At 37.4% G+C, this 18,434-nt stretch overlaps 1 protein-coding gene across 4 annotated transcripts in view; it reads right to left on the reverse strand.

Moving 5' to 3' along the window:
* Positions 1-18,434, reverse strand: part of WAC (WW domain containing adaptor with coiled-coil) — a 53,465-nt gene that overhangs the window by 16,211 nt on the left and 18,820 nt on the right. For 3 of the 4 annotated variants that reach the window (XM_059490344.1, XM_059490338.1, XM_059490352.1), the window contains exons 4-8: positions 17,293-17,399; positions 16,436-16,551; positions 15,761-15,873; positions 14,016-14,324; positions 917-1,162 (exon numbers count right to left, since the gene is read on the reverse strand). In XM_059490344.1, coding sequence (XP_059346327.1) covers positions 917-1,162; positions 14,016-14,324; positions 15,761-15,873; positions 16,436-16,551; positions 17,293-17,399 — 891 coding nt within the window. The remainder of the gene's footprint in view (positions 1-916; positions 1,163-14,015; positions 14,325-15,760; positions 15,874-16,435; positions 16,552-17,292; positions 17,400-18,434) is intronic. The other variant, XM_059490358.1, reaches the window with a different exon arrangement.

An 18,434-nucleotide genomic window follows, 5' to 3' on the forward strand; every position in this document is an offset into this window, starting at 1 on the left:
GTTTCAAAGACTTTCCCTGCACAGGAAAAAGAAACCAGTGACCTACTCACTTACTGAATGAAGACAATATTTGCTGATTAAAAGGAAGCAACTGACCACTTTTTTCTGATGAATAAGGTATAGAATACTTTGTAAGCATTTTCCCTTACTTGATTTGCACTTTCAGAAAGTTAAAGACAATTAACTCTCAGCACTTCATGTAAATGTTTTACTTCCTATTTAAATCAGTGATCTTTGCACAAGAAGCAAACAAAAAATCCTACACCACTTTATCAGTAACTTGTCACATGCAGACACATTAGATAAAACGGCATTCAAAATGCATCAACTCTCTACCTGCTCTTGCAGCAGAAGGCACTATAACTAAGTGATAAACTGACTACTAACAACCTAAGCCAATGTAACAAAAATCTAAGGGACACACTGATTAAATGTACAACATTTCACTGGCTAGCAAAGTTACTGATACGCTACCTGTATTCAGAGAAGCTTTCTTTGTTATGCTAAAGAAAAACGTTGTTAGGCAACAAGATTTAAGAACCCCTAGAAGTTTCACTATTTGCAACACACATTAACAGAACAGCAGCACAAACTACAGAAAACAAAGAACAGTGCACGAAACAAAAGAACAAAGAGCTCTAACGAAATTTTGCGCAACAGACAAATGCTGGTATAGTGATTAAGTCACCAGTTTCAATTACACTGCTCATGTACATCAACATTCATTAATTTGAAAACCTTAAATGTTGAGAAGGTTTAACACAAAAAAAAAACCCACAAAAAACCTCCACTTTACCTAGGGATTAATTTATTCACTTCTCAATAAAAATAAGGCTTTCATTTACTACAGCCTGGTATGCAATAATACACTAATGTATGTAAATGAGAGATTACATGAACGTTGAAGAATCCTTACCTTCATTGATTTTGGATATATCTACGCTAGAATTATTAAGCTGCAAGGTGGCTTGCAGAGCAGGCAGCAGCTGTCGAAGGAGATTTGGGTCCTGAAGTAATGGAGGAATTGGTGATTGTGGGATAGGTGAAACAGGAACTGTAGGAGCAGATGAAGCAGGCGCAGAAGTTGGATTCAGTCCAGAAGCAGAAGATGTAGAAGGAGTTGTGCAAGAATGGGATACAGACTTGTCCACAGATGCAGACTCTGAACAGAAGACAGACAGTATTTTTCATTTTCCCCAATACAACCTGACAACTCACTAGTACAACACTCAAATTCAGAAGATCAAATGCCTAACTACCATTTTAAGAAAAAAACTCACAACATTAATAGAACAAAAATTGAAGACAGCGGATTTCTAATGCAGTTTACACTATTCAACCTAATATTTATTATGAGTACACAAATGCAACTTTTCCACTTCAAGATACTGGATGAAAAGCAGCCAGTATTAAAAATGGGACATTTTCTTCCTTAACTTTTATGTCAAATGTGGGCCAAAAATTCCTTACTGATCACCTACACTCATATTCTATACTTTCTCTTATGATCTCAATCTATCTTTGGAAAATATACTATGAAGAAAAACCTTATAGCCCATGGATTTTGCATATAGGCTACTGTGTCAAATTTGACAGGAGGGTATAAGCCATGATTCATTTATGAAGAGACCAGTGCAAGAAGCCACAAATACAAGTCTATTGTACAAAATCCAGCTACATTGCTGAGGATTTAGAAAGGACAATGAGCTGTACTAGAAATGTAAAACAGTGCTGTTAACATCCCCACAGCAGAGTGGAAAAATATCTAAAATGTGTCTGCCCATAATTAATTTTTAACTTGTCAGCTTCTTCTGAAGCATTAAGACCGATATCCTTTATTTCATTAATACGATTTTAGGAAATATTACCACTTATTCTCCAGAGAACCAAATACTACTTAAATACAAAGATACTATTTGGCAATTTGTTCTGATTAATATGAGTTAATTAATTTTAAATATGACTTCTACTTAACAGAAAGTTGCTCCTCCATTCCAATACGGTGAGAAATCTCTGCAATGGAAGTATTTCAACTTACTATAGGTGTACCATCAGTCACTTCAAATATCCTTCCTTTAAGAAACCTGGACCACCATATTTCAATCTGAGCTCCTCCTTCTCTCATCCTCATTAAACCCTCAGAGACCCCTGCCCATACAATCAGTCAAGACTAATGCATCTATAGCACCAAAGAAGTTGGATGCAGAGCATAAAGCAATGGATCCAAGATCTCATGCAGGACATTTGCCCAGAGTAATGAAGATCCAGATTTTAAACCCACCTCAAACCGGGCAGAGAAGGTCAACCTGGATATTCTACATTTTGGGCAAAATTCTAGAAGTTTTTCCCAAAAGTAGGGAAAAACTGGCTGGGAAGTTCTTTTACTTTAAGGGTGTGCTTGGTTTTTTTATTTGGAGAAACGGTCAAAGTAAGATGATGCTGACTTTATTAGTAAAGAAGTGATATGGTCTGGTTTGTTTTACTACAGAAGAATAAAATGTCACAGAATTTCTAACAGCTTTTGTATTCCAATAACCTTAACTTCAACTTCCAAGACTAATTTGGAGAAGAACCCTAAAAAAACAAACAAAAAATTACAGAAGTAACAATGTGCAAATCTTTTCACTAAGATTTCTAATCTCACTGGGAAGAGGATTTCTGCTTCTATGCTGTTATAGTATAAATAGCTTATAAAGGTCACAAATACTCCAGAAAACTTTTTCCAGACAAGCAGCTGAGAAATCTGAACCAGAAAAAAAACTGCTGAAGAATTTGAAAGCCTGCAAGGATGCAACAACCAGGACACAGAGACATATTTTGGAGTTTCAGGCAAACTTCTGAAAAAGATGTGCCCCTATCTAGTTACAATCTCCTCAGGGTTGGTAGCAATGTATCTGTGAAGGGACATAGTCATTTGGCCAGGAGCTTTGGTAAGAACAACTTACAAAGGGACAAAGAGGTTACAAAGATTGAAGATGGGAAAAAAAGAATGAAGTTTCTGTAGGGTTTTCAGTAACATGTGAACTAGGACAGCTGATTAGGTATTAGTTACCATAAAACACTAAGTCATTAGTAAAAGTTTTTGTTATAAAGTATTGCATCCTATGTTACAGCGTTCAAAGTAAACATTAAGACAACTTCAGGTCAAGACATATCCAACAAACAAGAATCTTATTATACTAAACAAAAACATGTGAACTTGAAATTGAACTTCGATCTGTCACAGTCCAAATAAGATCAAGATACACTGGCACACAAAAGCAAGGAAAATAAGCACAATGGAGCACATTAGTACTTACATGTACAAGCCTGCTACCTACAGTTTTGAAAACCTTACCAGAAAAACAACCATTAAAACACCTTAATTTCAAAATGAAAAAATACTGCAACTGCCAGCACTAATTTTAAAACATATTTAATGCATTTAGGCTTGTCTTCAGAGTTAAATATGAAGTTATTTTAAGTAAAGAATCAGCTCACTACTGTATTATTTATTCATGTAAGCAAATACCTGATCCTCAAACCACACCACCATACCAAACAGCTGGAAGTGCTTTTCACCCATGCAGTTCTGAACAGAAAATACACTGAAGCAAAGGCAAACTCAAGCTAACAATCAGTTAAAATAAACCTTATACCCACCCAGTCCTGGGTATTCACTTATTTCTTGAATAACAGAACTCAAAACATGTCACTCAAAACCACTGAGGTCTGTAAAACTACTTTAGTTTGAGTTTTTATGCTCTAAAAATGCACACTGAATTGCATCAACACAATACAGTCAACTTATTTCTTTCAGACAATATGGAGACATTATTTCACATAGCTGTATTACTTCAAGTATTTTAAGTAGAAGTTAAAATGTAACTGTGAAAGGTATTTTTGTACAATCACCCTATCAAAAGTAGAGAAAAGACACAAAGCAAGGGTAACACCTAATGCTAACATTCCGATATTTTGAGATGTTTAGCAAAATCAAATCACTAAATGCTATAAAAGAATACATCTCTAGATTATGATTACCTACATGTACGTCACATCAGAGTTGCTACTTAACATCACAGAGGATGCAGAATAAAATGACTGTTCAGAGCATCACTGCATTACACAAATTAATTTATAATTAATGAAATTTAAGCTATAAACCTGTTTCTGCAAAAAAAAAAAAAAAACAAAAAAAAAAAACAAAAAAAAAAACAAAACCAAAACAAATCTGTAAAAATATCTGTAGAAATTCAAGTATTTCTTGTCTGTATTAAGTAACTGTGCTAGTTCTGGCCAGGACAAGGTTAATTTTTGGAGTAGCCAGAGGAGATGGGTTATTCTATACCACCTCTCTTCACTACCAGGGGCAGGGGTAAGGGAGTTTTTCCAGTCAGTGTAGGGTGAATTGTTTCTCTTGTACACCCTTTTATTAATATTGTTGCTGTTAGTGTTCATTTCTTATTGCTGATTCCAGTAAATTTTTCCTATCTCAAGCTGCCATCTTTTCCTTTTGTGCCTCCAATTCTCTCTAGCCTGTCACAGGAGAGAGGGAGGAAGCAGTGAATGAATAGTGCATGGGCAACACCACTCATAAACCTCAAGAGCTTTATTGGGCACCCAAAGGGTTGAGATAATCAGATCTGACCAGAGTGGTTTGAAACAAATTTGATTTAAGCATTTGTTGTACTGGGCAGGGAGTCAACAGCCACAATGTTGTTTGGTCTGTTCACATGGTTGTGGCACACAGCCCTGTGTAAATTCCTGTATACACCCTGTGTGCCCACCACGGTACCTCTTCATAGCAGGGAGAGAGAGGGATCAGCATTGCTGTGTTGCTGCACTGTGGGAGACCAGTTTATGGCATGTGGTGGGCAGTGAGGGTCATTTGGGATGTGTGCTCAGTAATGCTCTTTTACCCTTCCTTTGGGGCCCACCTCTGGGAGTCCATTAAATTTACCTAGTCTGTGGGGGAACGGGGGCAGGTAATTTTCCCCAGCTTTTTATGCCCTTTGTCACTCTCAGGCCTATTAAACCAGCTTTTGAGAATTCTGGAATTTCCTTGGGCCAATCAAGACAGAAGATGTGAAACATGCTCTACACTGCAGTCAGGGAGAATGGTCCTTCCTGGAGTGTCTGGTAAAAGCACCTGGGGAGACACAAGGATAACCCCTGGAGTTCTGGAATTGGGATACAAAAGATTTGAGGCCTGCTACATCCCAACTGAAAAAAAGACACTGGCAACTTATGAGGGGGTTCAAGCTGCTTCAGAAGTGATTGGCACCTAAGTACAGCTACTCCTGGCATCCTGACTGCCACTGCTGGGCTGGATGTGCAGGGGAGAAATCCCTTCCACACTTCATGCCACTGATGCCATGTGGAGCAATTGGGTCATGCTGGTTACGCTGCAAACTCAAACAGGAAACCTCAATCGCCCTTGGATCTTGGAAGTCATCACTAACTGGCCCAAAGATGAAAATTTAAACTATCATCAGAGGAGGAGGAGGAGAAGGTGACATGTGCTGAGGAGACCTTACCATATAATCAGCCACTACCAAATGAAAAGTGATAGTCTCTTCACTGATGGCTCCTGTTGTATTGTAGGGACACACTGAAAATGGAAAGCTGCTGGACTCCTATGAGGCAAGCCACAGAAGCTATTGAGGGACAAGGTGGATCAAGTCAGGTTGTACAGCTGAAAGCCATCCAGCTGGCTTTAGGAATCACTGAATGAGACAAAATGGCCAACACTCTACCTATACAATGAGTCACAGACAGTTGCAAATGCTCTGTGAAGGTGGCTGGACTGATGGAAAAAGACAAGTTGGCACTGGAGAGGGAAAACCATCTGGGCTGCTGTACAGTGGCAAGACATAATTGCTTGGGTAGGGAAGTTGACTGTGAAAGCCTGTCATGCAGATGCTCTCTGTACCTGAGAGTTGGGCTACTGAGGAACACCCCAACAACAGAGGGGTGGACCAAGATGCCAAGCTTAAAGTGTCTCAGATGCATCTGGACTGGCAACATAAGGGTGAATTATTTATTTCTGTTCAGTGGGCTCATGGCACCTCACATCATCAGGAAAGAGATGCAACACACTGACAGGCTCACAACTGAGGTCTGGGTTTAACCATGGACAGTATCTCACAGGTTACCCACAACTGCAAACCAAGCACTGCAATCAAGCAGACCAAGTGGGTGAAGCCCCTGCTGTACGATGGACGATAGTGAGAAGCACAGGGAAGCCTGGCAGATTGATTATATCACACTTCCACAAATCCACCACAGCAAGCTCTACATGCTTACAATGACAGGAACAATCACTGGATGGCTGGAGACATACCTGTGCCTCAGCCACTGCCTGGAACACCACCTCAGGCCTTGAAAAGCAAGTCCTGTAGCAGCATGGTACCCTGAAAGAACTGAAGCAGCCAATGGGACTCGTTTTGAATACAGCCTCAGAGACACCTGGGCCACAGTACTGAGTGGGTACATAATACTCCCTATCAGACATCAGCCTCTGGGAAAACTGATCTGTACAACAGACTGTTAAAAACCACACTGAAAGCAGTAAGTGGTAGGGCCTTCAAACACTGGGAGATAAATCTAGCCAAAGCCACCTAGTTAATTAACACTGGAGGCTCCACTAAGCAAGAAAGCCCTGTCCAAACAAAACTTTCATGTACCACAGAAAGGGATTAAGTCCCTGTGGTGCACATGAAAAATGTGGTAGGAAAGACAGTTTGGATTAGTCCTTCCTCAAGCAAAGGCAAAACCCATACACAGGGTAGGCAAACCCATCCAAGTTTTTGCTCAAGAGCCTGGGTGCACTTGGTGGGTAATGCAGAGGGATAAGGAAATACTATATGAGTACCTCAAGGGGATTTGATTCTATTGTGAGAACAGTCTGTAATGCTGAATTTTAAAACACTGGCTGCTGAATGACACTGTCACTGTATGCTATTAACTACTGTGGACAGTGAGTAGGGACTGCTTCAGATATACCAATCAGGAGATTCTGATACATCTTGCAATTGGCCAGGAGAACACCAGATGGAAGGTGCAGGATCTGGGCATGATGCAGGTGGTGTAGAATAAGGGGTGGATAATGTCCTGGATCTGGCCAGCACAGGGTTAATTTCTGCAGCAGCCAGGAAGGGCAGTTATTTTGTACCACCTCACTTCACTGCCAGGGCTGGGGAAGGGAGCCTTTCTCCAGGGGGAGAAGGTGGCAGCAGCTCCCATACTGCAGCTCCCCTGTGGTGAGCTTTTGTTCACAAGTGAATCTTTCACCTCTCTTGTACACCCTTCTAATAATATTGCTGCTTTTACTGTTCATTTCTTATTTCATTGCTGTTTCCAGTAAATTGTTCTCATCTCAACCCGTGATCTTTACAGCTTCTTCACAAAGAGAAACCCCTCTGAGATAGAAACTCACATGTTAAAAATACAGACTACAAATTAGTTGTACTTTCTTTAGCTTAATTTAAACCCATCTATCTTACTTCACAGCTCAGACAGGATACTAAACCCTAGAACACTGCCAACAAAACAAAGCCTCTAAATATTTCCACATCCATTTTGGAGTAATGTAACTACAAAGTTTAAAACCTGGTTTAATTTATGATGCTGTACAGAGCCTGCAAGTTTTGCCTTTTGAAGTTAATTTACCTAGCCAAAACTCCTCAAGATTAAATATTTGTCTGACAAAAACCCTCAGATATCACTCACTGGGGTGTACAGATTTCCCCTGCTTTTTCCACAAATAGAAGCAGAAACTCCTAACTCCCTTTCTTTTCCTCCCTAATTCCCTTTTTCTGACATACTATTTCATTGTTTATTTTGCCAGAGAATTAAGTTTACTTTCCAACATCTAAACACTATTTTTTAGTTTATAAGAGTTTTTAAAAATGCCTGTTAATAATACAATCCTGTGGTTCTTAAGTGCACTTGAAGCCCTCAAACATCACGAAACACAGTCAAGATGAACACAGCATGCTGAGAAAAGTTAAACATCTCCACAAATTCAAATCCTGTAGTTTTACAATTCTGATACACCTGTGTCAACATCAATTCAAAGTCCTTGACAAACAATCTACACTAGTATTGCAAAATAAGGATTTGTATTACACGGCACTCATTCATAAACCTAACCTGAATCATTAAGCATCAAACTAATTTTGAAATGACAACTGGAATTCTACCAACACAAAATGCAAAATTAATTCACATCTTATAAAAAAATTCTTTATAACAATTTGAGACTTTTGCAGGCTTTACAGCACAGACTATGGCTGAAGAAGTGGAACAGGACAAGGCTGCAGCCTCTTCACTGTCAACATCAATTTCAAAACAAATGCTGTGCAAATGACTCTAAGCTCATCTAAAACTTCATCTTTTATCATGCAAGTTCCAAGGAAAGTTTTTTAAATAATAAAAAACAAAACCTAAAACTAAAACTAGAATACAGCATACTGCAATCTCTTCAAGTTGTAAGAACCTCATTAAATAAAATTTGTTTTATCTCTTCCTCTGGATAACTAAAGAAAAAAAAAAGAAAATTAGATAATTTTTAAAATAAGATTTTGTGATTTTAAAAACATGAATTTGCACCAATTTTTCCATTATAAGCTATGCACAATAAAGTCTCAACATCTGGAACTTTTAAAAAAACTTTAAAAATCCATTCCCTTTGTAGCAATAACGTGAAAACACAGTTTGCTTTCTGACAATTCTGCAAGTAAGTTTATTAGATGCAGCCTGTATTATAGAACTAAACAACTTTCTGGACCATCAACTTCATTCACGTGGAAAAAAAAAAATAAACCCACAGAGGAAAACAAAGTAAGTGAATGGCAAAAAGAAACACCATTAGATATGGACATTAACTTAATGGGAAGAACTATTAATTCATTCAACATTAAAATGGAGCAGCAAAAAACCTTTTTATAATAAAAATTATTTTTGAAAACCACAATGATTAGGGAAGAGCTTTCTATTCATAACCCTCTCTGCTAGGAGTGTGACCCACAATCACATCTTTTGGACAAAAAAAAATCCAAGCCATCAGTCAATTTCACATGACAAGAACCTGTATGACACAAGACTCAGTTTGTTTTAAGTTTTGTGAAGAGGTTTGCCTAAGTTTTTGCTGAAGTAGAAACACCAGGTCAAGTCACAATGGGAACATTCTGTGTGATTCTTCCAAGCAGTGGGAATTTTTTAACAACCCATAATGGGTTATTAAATAATGGCCAAATAAATGGTTATTAAATTGTTATTAAATAATGGCCTAACAATTCTTTCAGAAAAAAAAAAACACAAAACAGATCATTTTCAGCAGTTGTGCCTAAATGATCCTCAGTTTTTTTTCTAAGCACCCTTAACTTCTCAGTTTGAGTCAGTACATAAACACACTACAGAATCTTGCCATCACCAATCTCTGCCCATCATGACAAGAATTTTTTTTGCACCTAAGCAAACAGCTGATCTGCCAGGACTGACATGATGAAAGGCAACCCTGAGCCTACAAGACTTGAATGCAAGGGGGTGGAAATTGAAGCCTTCTGACTGTTCAGCAACTCTGCTTCAGTGCAGAGGTTTGACACTGCCAGTCCCACACCTCTGCTGTGTCTGTGGAGCCCTGTGAGCACCTGGAACTTGCTCACTCTCCCTCCTGACCAGGGCGTGCAGAGCCCATCAGGCACATGAGCGTGACAGTGAAGTGGATGGGGAGAAAAGAACAAAACTGGGAAATGACGTTTTTGTGAAGAAAGGACTTGACTTTACAGCCCTCTTTCTGACAGCTAACATACTTGCACTCCCTGCATGACTAGCTTTAAATTAATGCTATATATTAGCTTGTTCTTACTCTGATTTATAGCAACAAAGACTTACTTTTAATGACATGGAAATTACCAACTACTGCTGACTGGATGATTCCTAAATTATTAAAATGACCCTCTGAGTGTTCCTATAGCTCTTACTACTGATGTAATTTTTATCCCATATAAACAAAACAAATGCATCCAAAGTCCTTTGGAGTCAACACTAAAATATTACCTCACTCTCTTGTGAGCTTGAGCTGTTATCTTTGCACTGCTAGCAACTATTAGGAACTAGTGCTCTCACAGTGTGTTCTAAGTAGGAGAAAAACTACATCACAAAATTCTCAGAAATTTGTATCCTGTCGCCCTCTAAACCTCATCTCTGCTTTACTGATTAAAAACTACTACCCAGAACAGCTAACAGAACTGCTTCATTTTCTGCTCATGGTTAAGAATCATAACACATTTTCTGTGCTGAAGCACCTGGAGTGTACAGTCCACCAACTAAGCTCTCTGAGCACTGACATCACATTTATCTGTTTTACAGTTCAGTTCTGATCTACTAAGGACTGTAAGCCACAGCCAAAATACATAAATATTTAAAAGCAATGCATTCTGTAAACACATTTGGCCAAATGAAACTATAGTAACAATAGCAAATAGAGTCTCAAAAATATTCAAATTACCTAAAATACAAAAAAAAAAATCCCTATTTCTCACATTTGGATTACTCCAGTCTTAAAACTGATTTTTTTTCTGTATTTTACCTCTGCTGTCAAAATAAATGTAACAGCAATGTTCATCAAACAAGTAGAAAGTATTGGAAGAAACTTATATTCTCACATGTAACTTTTTCTAACCGACACAGGAATTGAGTAATACACTTGGAACTGCAAAACTCAGCCAAAGAAGATGCAACAATACCAGAAGCAATGTTAATAACTGACCACTAAATCTAGCAAGTGTTACAAGAAAACCACAAGGGTGAGAAAAGGAAAAGAAGCACTGGAGTCACAGCCCACCCAGCATTGCACTGGCCAGCCTGCTGTGCTCTCATGAAAGTTTTAGAGGACTGCTGCACCAGAAACAGAAGTGCTGCCTTGATGGGACTTGGAGGAAAGGTGTGAGAAGCAGCATCCTACAGACAGACACACTGTTAAGATATGGACAATACAACATTTCATTCTGAATTAGAAATAGGAAAATGTGATGTGCCCTACAGATAAAGCAGCCAAAAAGTAGGAAAAGCAACCCCACACTTTACCTGCATAAAGCACTCACAGTGAGCACAAACAGAAGCAGCAGATTCTGACTGGAACATTCAAACCAAAGGGCAGAGGTCAAATAGTTCCCCAGGAACTCTCCACTACTGCCAGCCTTGAGGGCAGAGGACTACTGCTAACAGCTGAGCTATAGTTCAGCCAGGGATTTTATTCAATCTCCTTGTGGGACTACAACATACCCCTGCAGCAAAAGAGATTCAGCTGAAAAAAGCGTTGTCGTTGGGTTTTGTGTTTTTCTGTTGTTCTTCTGTTCAAAACTATTACTGCTTAAAAAAATACACACTGAAATCAGAACTATTAAAATAGTGGTACATATATGCTGGCATAAGGCAGCCAGCAACACATTCACAAGAAGCAAGAATTCATTTAAGGAAGGACTACTGCACATATTATTCAGTCATTTGGACCAACCTATTTTTTTAGGCAAAAAAATAGTTTTACCACTTTTTAGAAAGAGAGAGGGATGGCATAGTCAGTGAACAGAAAAAGAAGATCAAATGCTATTTGCTTTACTACTGTAAACATAAACATCTTAAACTATTTTTCAGTTCTGCAGAGACTTTTAGAAGATTGTTTGAACCAAGTGTCTCAGGATAATTACTGTATTTTCAATTTGTAAAACAGCTACAAAGAATATTTTATAAACTGCATACTTCCAGTACTACAGGTTCAGAGTCACACCTGAGAGAATGAGTAACAGTAAATCATCCAAAGCACTGCTGCTTCCCTTTTTAAAAATTTAGATATGTAAAATGCTATGGAAAATTTACTGGTTTAATTTCTTAAAAAGACAGTCCAACATTCACCAGAAAAAGGAAAGTCAACTGAATGTACTGTTTGATGAGCTTTTATCATGACAACACCCACACTGAAGTCTTCTGTTTTTCTACAAGAGGTAAAGCAATGAGTGAAAACTCACATTTTCTACAGTAAGAATTTCAAGCCCAGCATTTACCTACTCTAATTCTTCAATTATTTACTAACTTTCTGTAATTGACCCTTTTCTGAAGCTCAGTACAGTATTTGCTCACAATCAAGCCATGAAACAGATCAATGAGGCATGATTATTACAGAGAATGTATTCATTTAACCCATATAAAATTTAAAAAAATACCTATCTAAGAATACAGAAATTCAGTAAATTATTTAATATGGAACCATCCATGGATTCTAACATCTAGATTTACAAGACTGTCCTGTGGGATTGTTTTCAATATTATTACCAGCTGTATGTCCTCAAATTAATGTTGTATGTAAGAAATATTTGAACTCTCTGCCAACATCTATAGCAGTTGTCAGGATGGGAAGTTCCTTCAATTTCTGTAAGAGTCATCTCTTCAATTAATGAAGATGTGCAGTAAAGCAGCAAAAGAATACCCAGTATGAAATCTGATCACACACCAAATGAGAATCAAGAACATGCCAGAACTGAGTAATAATAAGAGGGAGTTTAAGTGTATTTTAAATATAGAAATGGAAATGAAGTAGATCTACTAAAGGAAAGAACACCTGACACGGATGTTCTCACTGTGACGTGCACAAGTGCATCAAACTGCAGTCAGAAAATGGAGGCTTAACTGAAGCAGGTAATCAACTGGACTTGATGATCTTATAGGTCTCTTCCAGTCTTGAACTTCTGTGATTCTGTGATTCTGTGAACCACTGCACTCAGTACAAGAACCATGCTTGAACTAGTACACCTTACTCTGTCCTTTACTGTGCTGAACAGGAAAAGGCTTGCTGAAAATCACCTGTTCCTCTGTAGTTTACAGTCAGTATTAATGACACAGGTTAAGTGAAAATGCACAAAGTGTCAAGAAAAAACTAAAAAATTTCTTTACATGCACAATTACCCTACAGTATTTGTCAGTGTATGCTATTGTTTGAATATTTTGTGCGGCCACCTGCTCTTAAGTCTGTGTAGAAGTTGGAACTCTTCAACAGACAAAAGTGGAAGAGTCAAAAGCAAACACAGAGCACAAGACTAGTGTCAGACCAGAGTCTGTTTTGGCCTTCTTTTTAAAACTATTTAACTAGGCCAACTTGCAAGTATGGACAGGGCAACAAGCCATCTTTAAAAAAGAGAATTCAATTACACATTAAGCACACAATATTTTAAATTAAAACACAACATGATTACCAAATATCATTTTCTCCCTCCCAAATCCCTCAAAATAGAATTTTCTTACACAGTAGCACTCTGAAAACTCTACTACACCAAAGTAACCCACTATCATTAATGACACACATCTCATTCTCACAATCTTCTTGAGCTCTTCATCCCAAATAATGAAGTAAATCTAACTAAAAGACAGAGATTTGAGAGGTCATAAACAATGCACAGTGGAGCCCTGATCTTCACTCGACCGTAACTGGATCTACCAGGTATTATCAGGTAACAGAAACACATACTGTGAGATTTAGAATTATTTCTCAAGATACAGATCAAAACAGATTAGCTCCTATAAAAATGTAGAAAACTCTTGCTTTCTGTAAGAACTGTGCTTGTGCTGATTGAAAGGTTTGACACAGTCATTCCAAACAATAACAGCAGTTCATAAAACATAATGGTCCAAAATGACTTTCAAATTGTGTAACTACATGACAACTCAAATAAATGGCAAAGATCCAAAACAACAAGAGAGAAAACAAGAATTAAAATATGTTCTACAAAAATTCATTTGAAATGTTAATTTGCAGAATAAGTCCATAAATAGTAAATATCACAGTGTCAATTTGAAGTTGTATAAGACACAGCAAGTTGGGTTTGGGGGAAAGTAAACACATCAAAACAGTAATCAGGTTCTAAAAGCACACACAATCAAAAAGGAAAAATCATTAAATTCTCGTACTAACATACTTTGAACAAGCAATGTAATGCAATGCATCATTTCAATACTAGAGGGAATTCCATTGGACATACCTTTTCTCTCTGTTTTCTGTGCAGGGATGGAAGATGCGGATGTAGACAGTTTTGATAAAGTAGATGCTCCATTAGCATCAAAGGATTTCTTTGGCTGGTGATCAGATTGTAGAGAAAATGGACTAGGAGGAACAGTGCTTGGGGTAGCAGTTGGATGAACCACTGTTTTGATGGGATGCTGTACTGGAGTAGAACTACTGTGAGTCTCTGCTCTTGGCAGTCTGTAGTCTCTGTCATTGTGCCTGCTCGTTTGAGATAAAATATTCTGTGGGAGCATACTGCTGGTGTCACTGGAATGCTTGTCTTCCACTTTTTTCAGGATTCCCCAAGTAACATTGCAATAAAACAAAAACAACAACAACAAAAAATTAAATTAGAAACTAGTCTAAGATTGCAGTAACTGATTAATACAGCTGCACACCAACAACTAGAACTGATTGAATTTATGATTAAAAAAAGCTTCAAGTAAATTTTGCTTTTTTTGATGCTGATCTAATTCTACTCACTGACAAAATGCATTTTCTCTGACCTTTGCTTGATTTAGAGCTCCAGTTAAGCACTGTATTTTGATGAAAGGCTGCTTTATAACGAGTGTTACAGTCAAGTTAACTTTTGAAGTCTCCTAAAAAGATCTAAATCAAGATCTATTATTTCCATCTTGTATTTAGTGTGAAGAGGTAATTTATGCCATTTTTCTTTTGTACATTAAAATCCCTGAACATCAAGTATCATTTATTAGTTTCACATTCTAGCCTTCAAAGAATTCCTCTTCATGTCACTTGAGTACTACAACAAGCTTACTTACAGTTAATTCAAGGCATTTATATATATTAAATGAATGACTCATCTGCACTGGTCACATGATCATAGACTAAAATATGCTACTCAGGGAACATACCAAGTAAATAGAGAGTAATTCTTTTATAGATTCTTACATTTTCACCTGTCACAAAACAAATACTCACTGCATTATGCATGACTACTATCTTTTTGCAGCATCCAGTATATTTTAGCATGCACAGTAAGTTTCAGTGTACAGAGAAAAATACCCCTTTACACATCACCTTGTCAAATCCCAAGAGCGTGGGTGAAGAATAATGCTTTGGCTTCTGCTTTTAAACTACCCTGAGAACTACACTACAAATTTATCCAAACTACATCAGGATACAGACAGGATCTCACAGTACAGCTATCTAGCAGAAGAAAACTGACAGAGATTAAAGCTAGCTATCAGAATAAAAATCTGCAAGTTACAGAAATTTACAGTCCAGGGAAGATTTTGCCAAGAGTATTGGTGAGGCAAAAATATGCTCTCAATAACACACACAAACCTCTGAAAACCCTGATATCAAAATCCATTGAATTAGGTTATTATTTTTAGATGTGAAATCTTTATTTTTAAGGTCAGAATATGACATTAGCAGGTCTCAATGATCACAACAGTCCAACTAAATTACAGATGATGCAACTTGCTTAAGTAACTACCCATGAAGATAATTAAACTCGACAGTAAAAGCCACAAAAAAGAGGAGAACCATGAAAAGCATTAAGCATATGTTGCACTAGTGAAGTTATTTAAATAAACCACATTTGGGAGAGTTAACTGTGCTACCCATTTGGCTTTTATATATGGAAAGGCAAGAAAAAGAGCTAAGGAAAGGGATTTTTCATTGTTTTTGAAGTTTGGAAAAGAAAACAGTCATGCAAACAAGGCAAGAATATATTGCTGTAAAAAAACCACATACTTCCACTGGCAAACCCACTGGCAGCTGTCGCCTGCATCACCTCTCTTCTGTAATCCCTATCTTTTGGAAAACTGTTAACTGACATTTTGCTTGCTTCTTTTTGTCTCTGCTCTCTGAAGAAAAGAAAACAAAAGTTAGGTAAAAACATACATTATCTAGTAATAAAACAGTTTCCATAAATTACATGAGATGAATTAAACTGGTAAGAGCTTGCTGCTGCAGGTGGGGTTAGCAAACTCCAGCCACTGCCTCCTTACATGCGTGCTTGTTGAAGCCCACAATACACCAGTTCAGCTCACTAATCTTGTCCAAAATAAAAAACCACCCAAAAAACCCACCCTGAAACAAAACATTAAAAACAACACTCACCCAGAAAACTAAAACAAAAATCCAACGAAAACAAACAAATAAAGCCCAGAACAAAACACAAACCAACCAACCAAACAACAAAACTCCCCCAACAAATCACCTCCACACAAACCAACCATACTTCCCTCTCAGGCTCTGGATTGTCAAGGGATAAAAGAGGTGCCAGAGGTCATGGTAAGGGTAGGAACACAGCAGACTTAGAGCACAATCTTTTATGGCAGTTATCTATTAGATAAGCTCAAGTGCTCTGAAATGTGCTTAAGAGTATTTGTTCTTTATACAATTAAAACAAATACAAACATATACCTTTCCAGCCACTCTTTTGGTTTCTCCCACTGTGAAACTTCTGTCCGGCAGTTGTAGTAGTACTTTTTGCCTGAAGAGCTGATGTGCTCAGACCAGTCATCCGCAGAGTCATAAGCCTTTAAAACAAAACAGGGTTGGACAAAAGACTACTTGAGAATTTTAATATACAAATTTAATAGCTTTCACTGTTTTAAAAAATACATGGCACCTTTTATGTACCCTTATCACTGCTTTCCACCACCCCTAAACAACAGCTCGAACACAAGACCAATATGCTCCTGCTGCATTCTCCAAGAGTTTCCTCTGGTTTATTCCCATCACACCCCTTAACAAAATCTAGTAGTACTTTTAGTGGGATACAGTAAGGTCAATACTGATAACATTAGTTTCCTTCACCTTACAACATCCTCAGAATTATTATCTTTCCAACATTTTTCCACCGATCACAAATTTAGCAATTTTGGTTTTGGGCAATTTTTTAATACCATCACTGTAACTACTAAAATTTTGATACTGAAGGGACTAAAATTCACAATATGTAATGCATTTCAAATAAGTTAAATCACACTGTCTACTCTAAGTTTACCACAAAGTTCATGGAAAATACTTCTGTTTCTATGGCATTTAAACAATCTAATATTTTAAAATGAATAGCAGGCAAATCAAAGCTCTAATGATTACCAATTAGAATAGTTTTAAAACACATAACTGCAGGTTGAGTTTACAGAGTGTTTATAAAATAAAGACTGATGTTGGAAAACTCAATTACATGTACATGCTGCCTGTCTTAGACAAAATTATGAAAATATGGTGTGTATGAAGAAGGTAACACACTGATAAAAATCACAAATACTCACTGCATCAGAAGTTTTGCTTGGATTATTGCTGGGATTAGAAGAATGGGAATTTGAACTATGAAGAGCACTGTGGTTGTGTGAATTTTCTTGTGGAGAGTAACTGGTCCCTGAAAGAAAAGAAAGACTATTCACCATGTCTGATTTCACAGTAATCAACCACCTGCATTCTGAGAAGGTGGAAGGGCAAAGAAGTGGGAAAGGGAGAAGGAAAGTTGTCCCAAACCTGGATCACAGCCAGGTGAACCATAGTTCAGATGCAGAAGTATTTCAATAGATCACATGCACATTTCTTTTTCACATAGCATAAAACTCACTTGGATTTTATAATTAGAGTAATGCAGTATGTCCCTTCACTGGTCTAACTCTCAAACTTGATTTCATTACTAGCAAACGAACAGCCTTTATAATTTTGATGCTCTTAAGAGTCCTAACATACCAATTCAAAATTAACAGACATTTTCTCCTCAACATTAGATCAGAAAATTTAAATAGGCTTATCAACAGCCTACATGGTTAGATGCATAAAATCAGGTTTTAAGTTTACTGAAGCAATGCTGTTTTCTTAAAACTGTTGTTTTCATTTGAGACTACCTGTTATTAGTTCTAGGTTACTATTTCTGTTTATGCATACTGAGCAGACTACATTTTCCAGCACCTGTCTCTGCAATAAAGGTACTGACATCTAGAACACCAAAAGCAGCACCTCCCAAATGGCCACCTACATCTGGCCTCCCTACCAACTACTCTTCAAGGCAACTTGGTTTTCCTCAATGTGAAAACACTTCAACAGCTGAAACGAGAAAGGAGATAATTCTCAATATCTTTTAGATCTGTATTTGTGCCTAAGCTCAAGTCACCTGAACAGTTCCATCTACAATTAAACAAGAATACTCATTCCACACTGCAACCTTCTTTTAAATTTCCTGCTCTTAAGGCCTCCCATTTCTCTAAGATTTCTAAGCAAGAAAAAAACTCTTCCATTATTCTTGATGGGATTTTCTAAGAGTTCCAAATGTTCACATAAACCACACCAAACTAAGTAATTTTCTTACACATTTCAGGGAAAAACCAAGATATTGCAAATATAACACTCTCCCAGCTTTTATTTTCCCTACTGAGAAGTTTCTCAATACCCAGAGGTA

Source organism: Ammospiza nelsoni, chromosome 1 (assembly GCF_027579445.1).
Source record: "Ammospiza nelsoni isolate bAmmNel1 chromosome 1, bAmmNel1.pri, whole genome shotgun sequence".
In the NCBI taxonomy this organism is placed as follows: Eukaryota; Metazoa; Chordata; class Aves; order Passeriformes; family Passerellidae; genus Ammospiza; species Ammospiza nelsoni.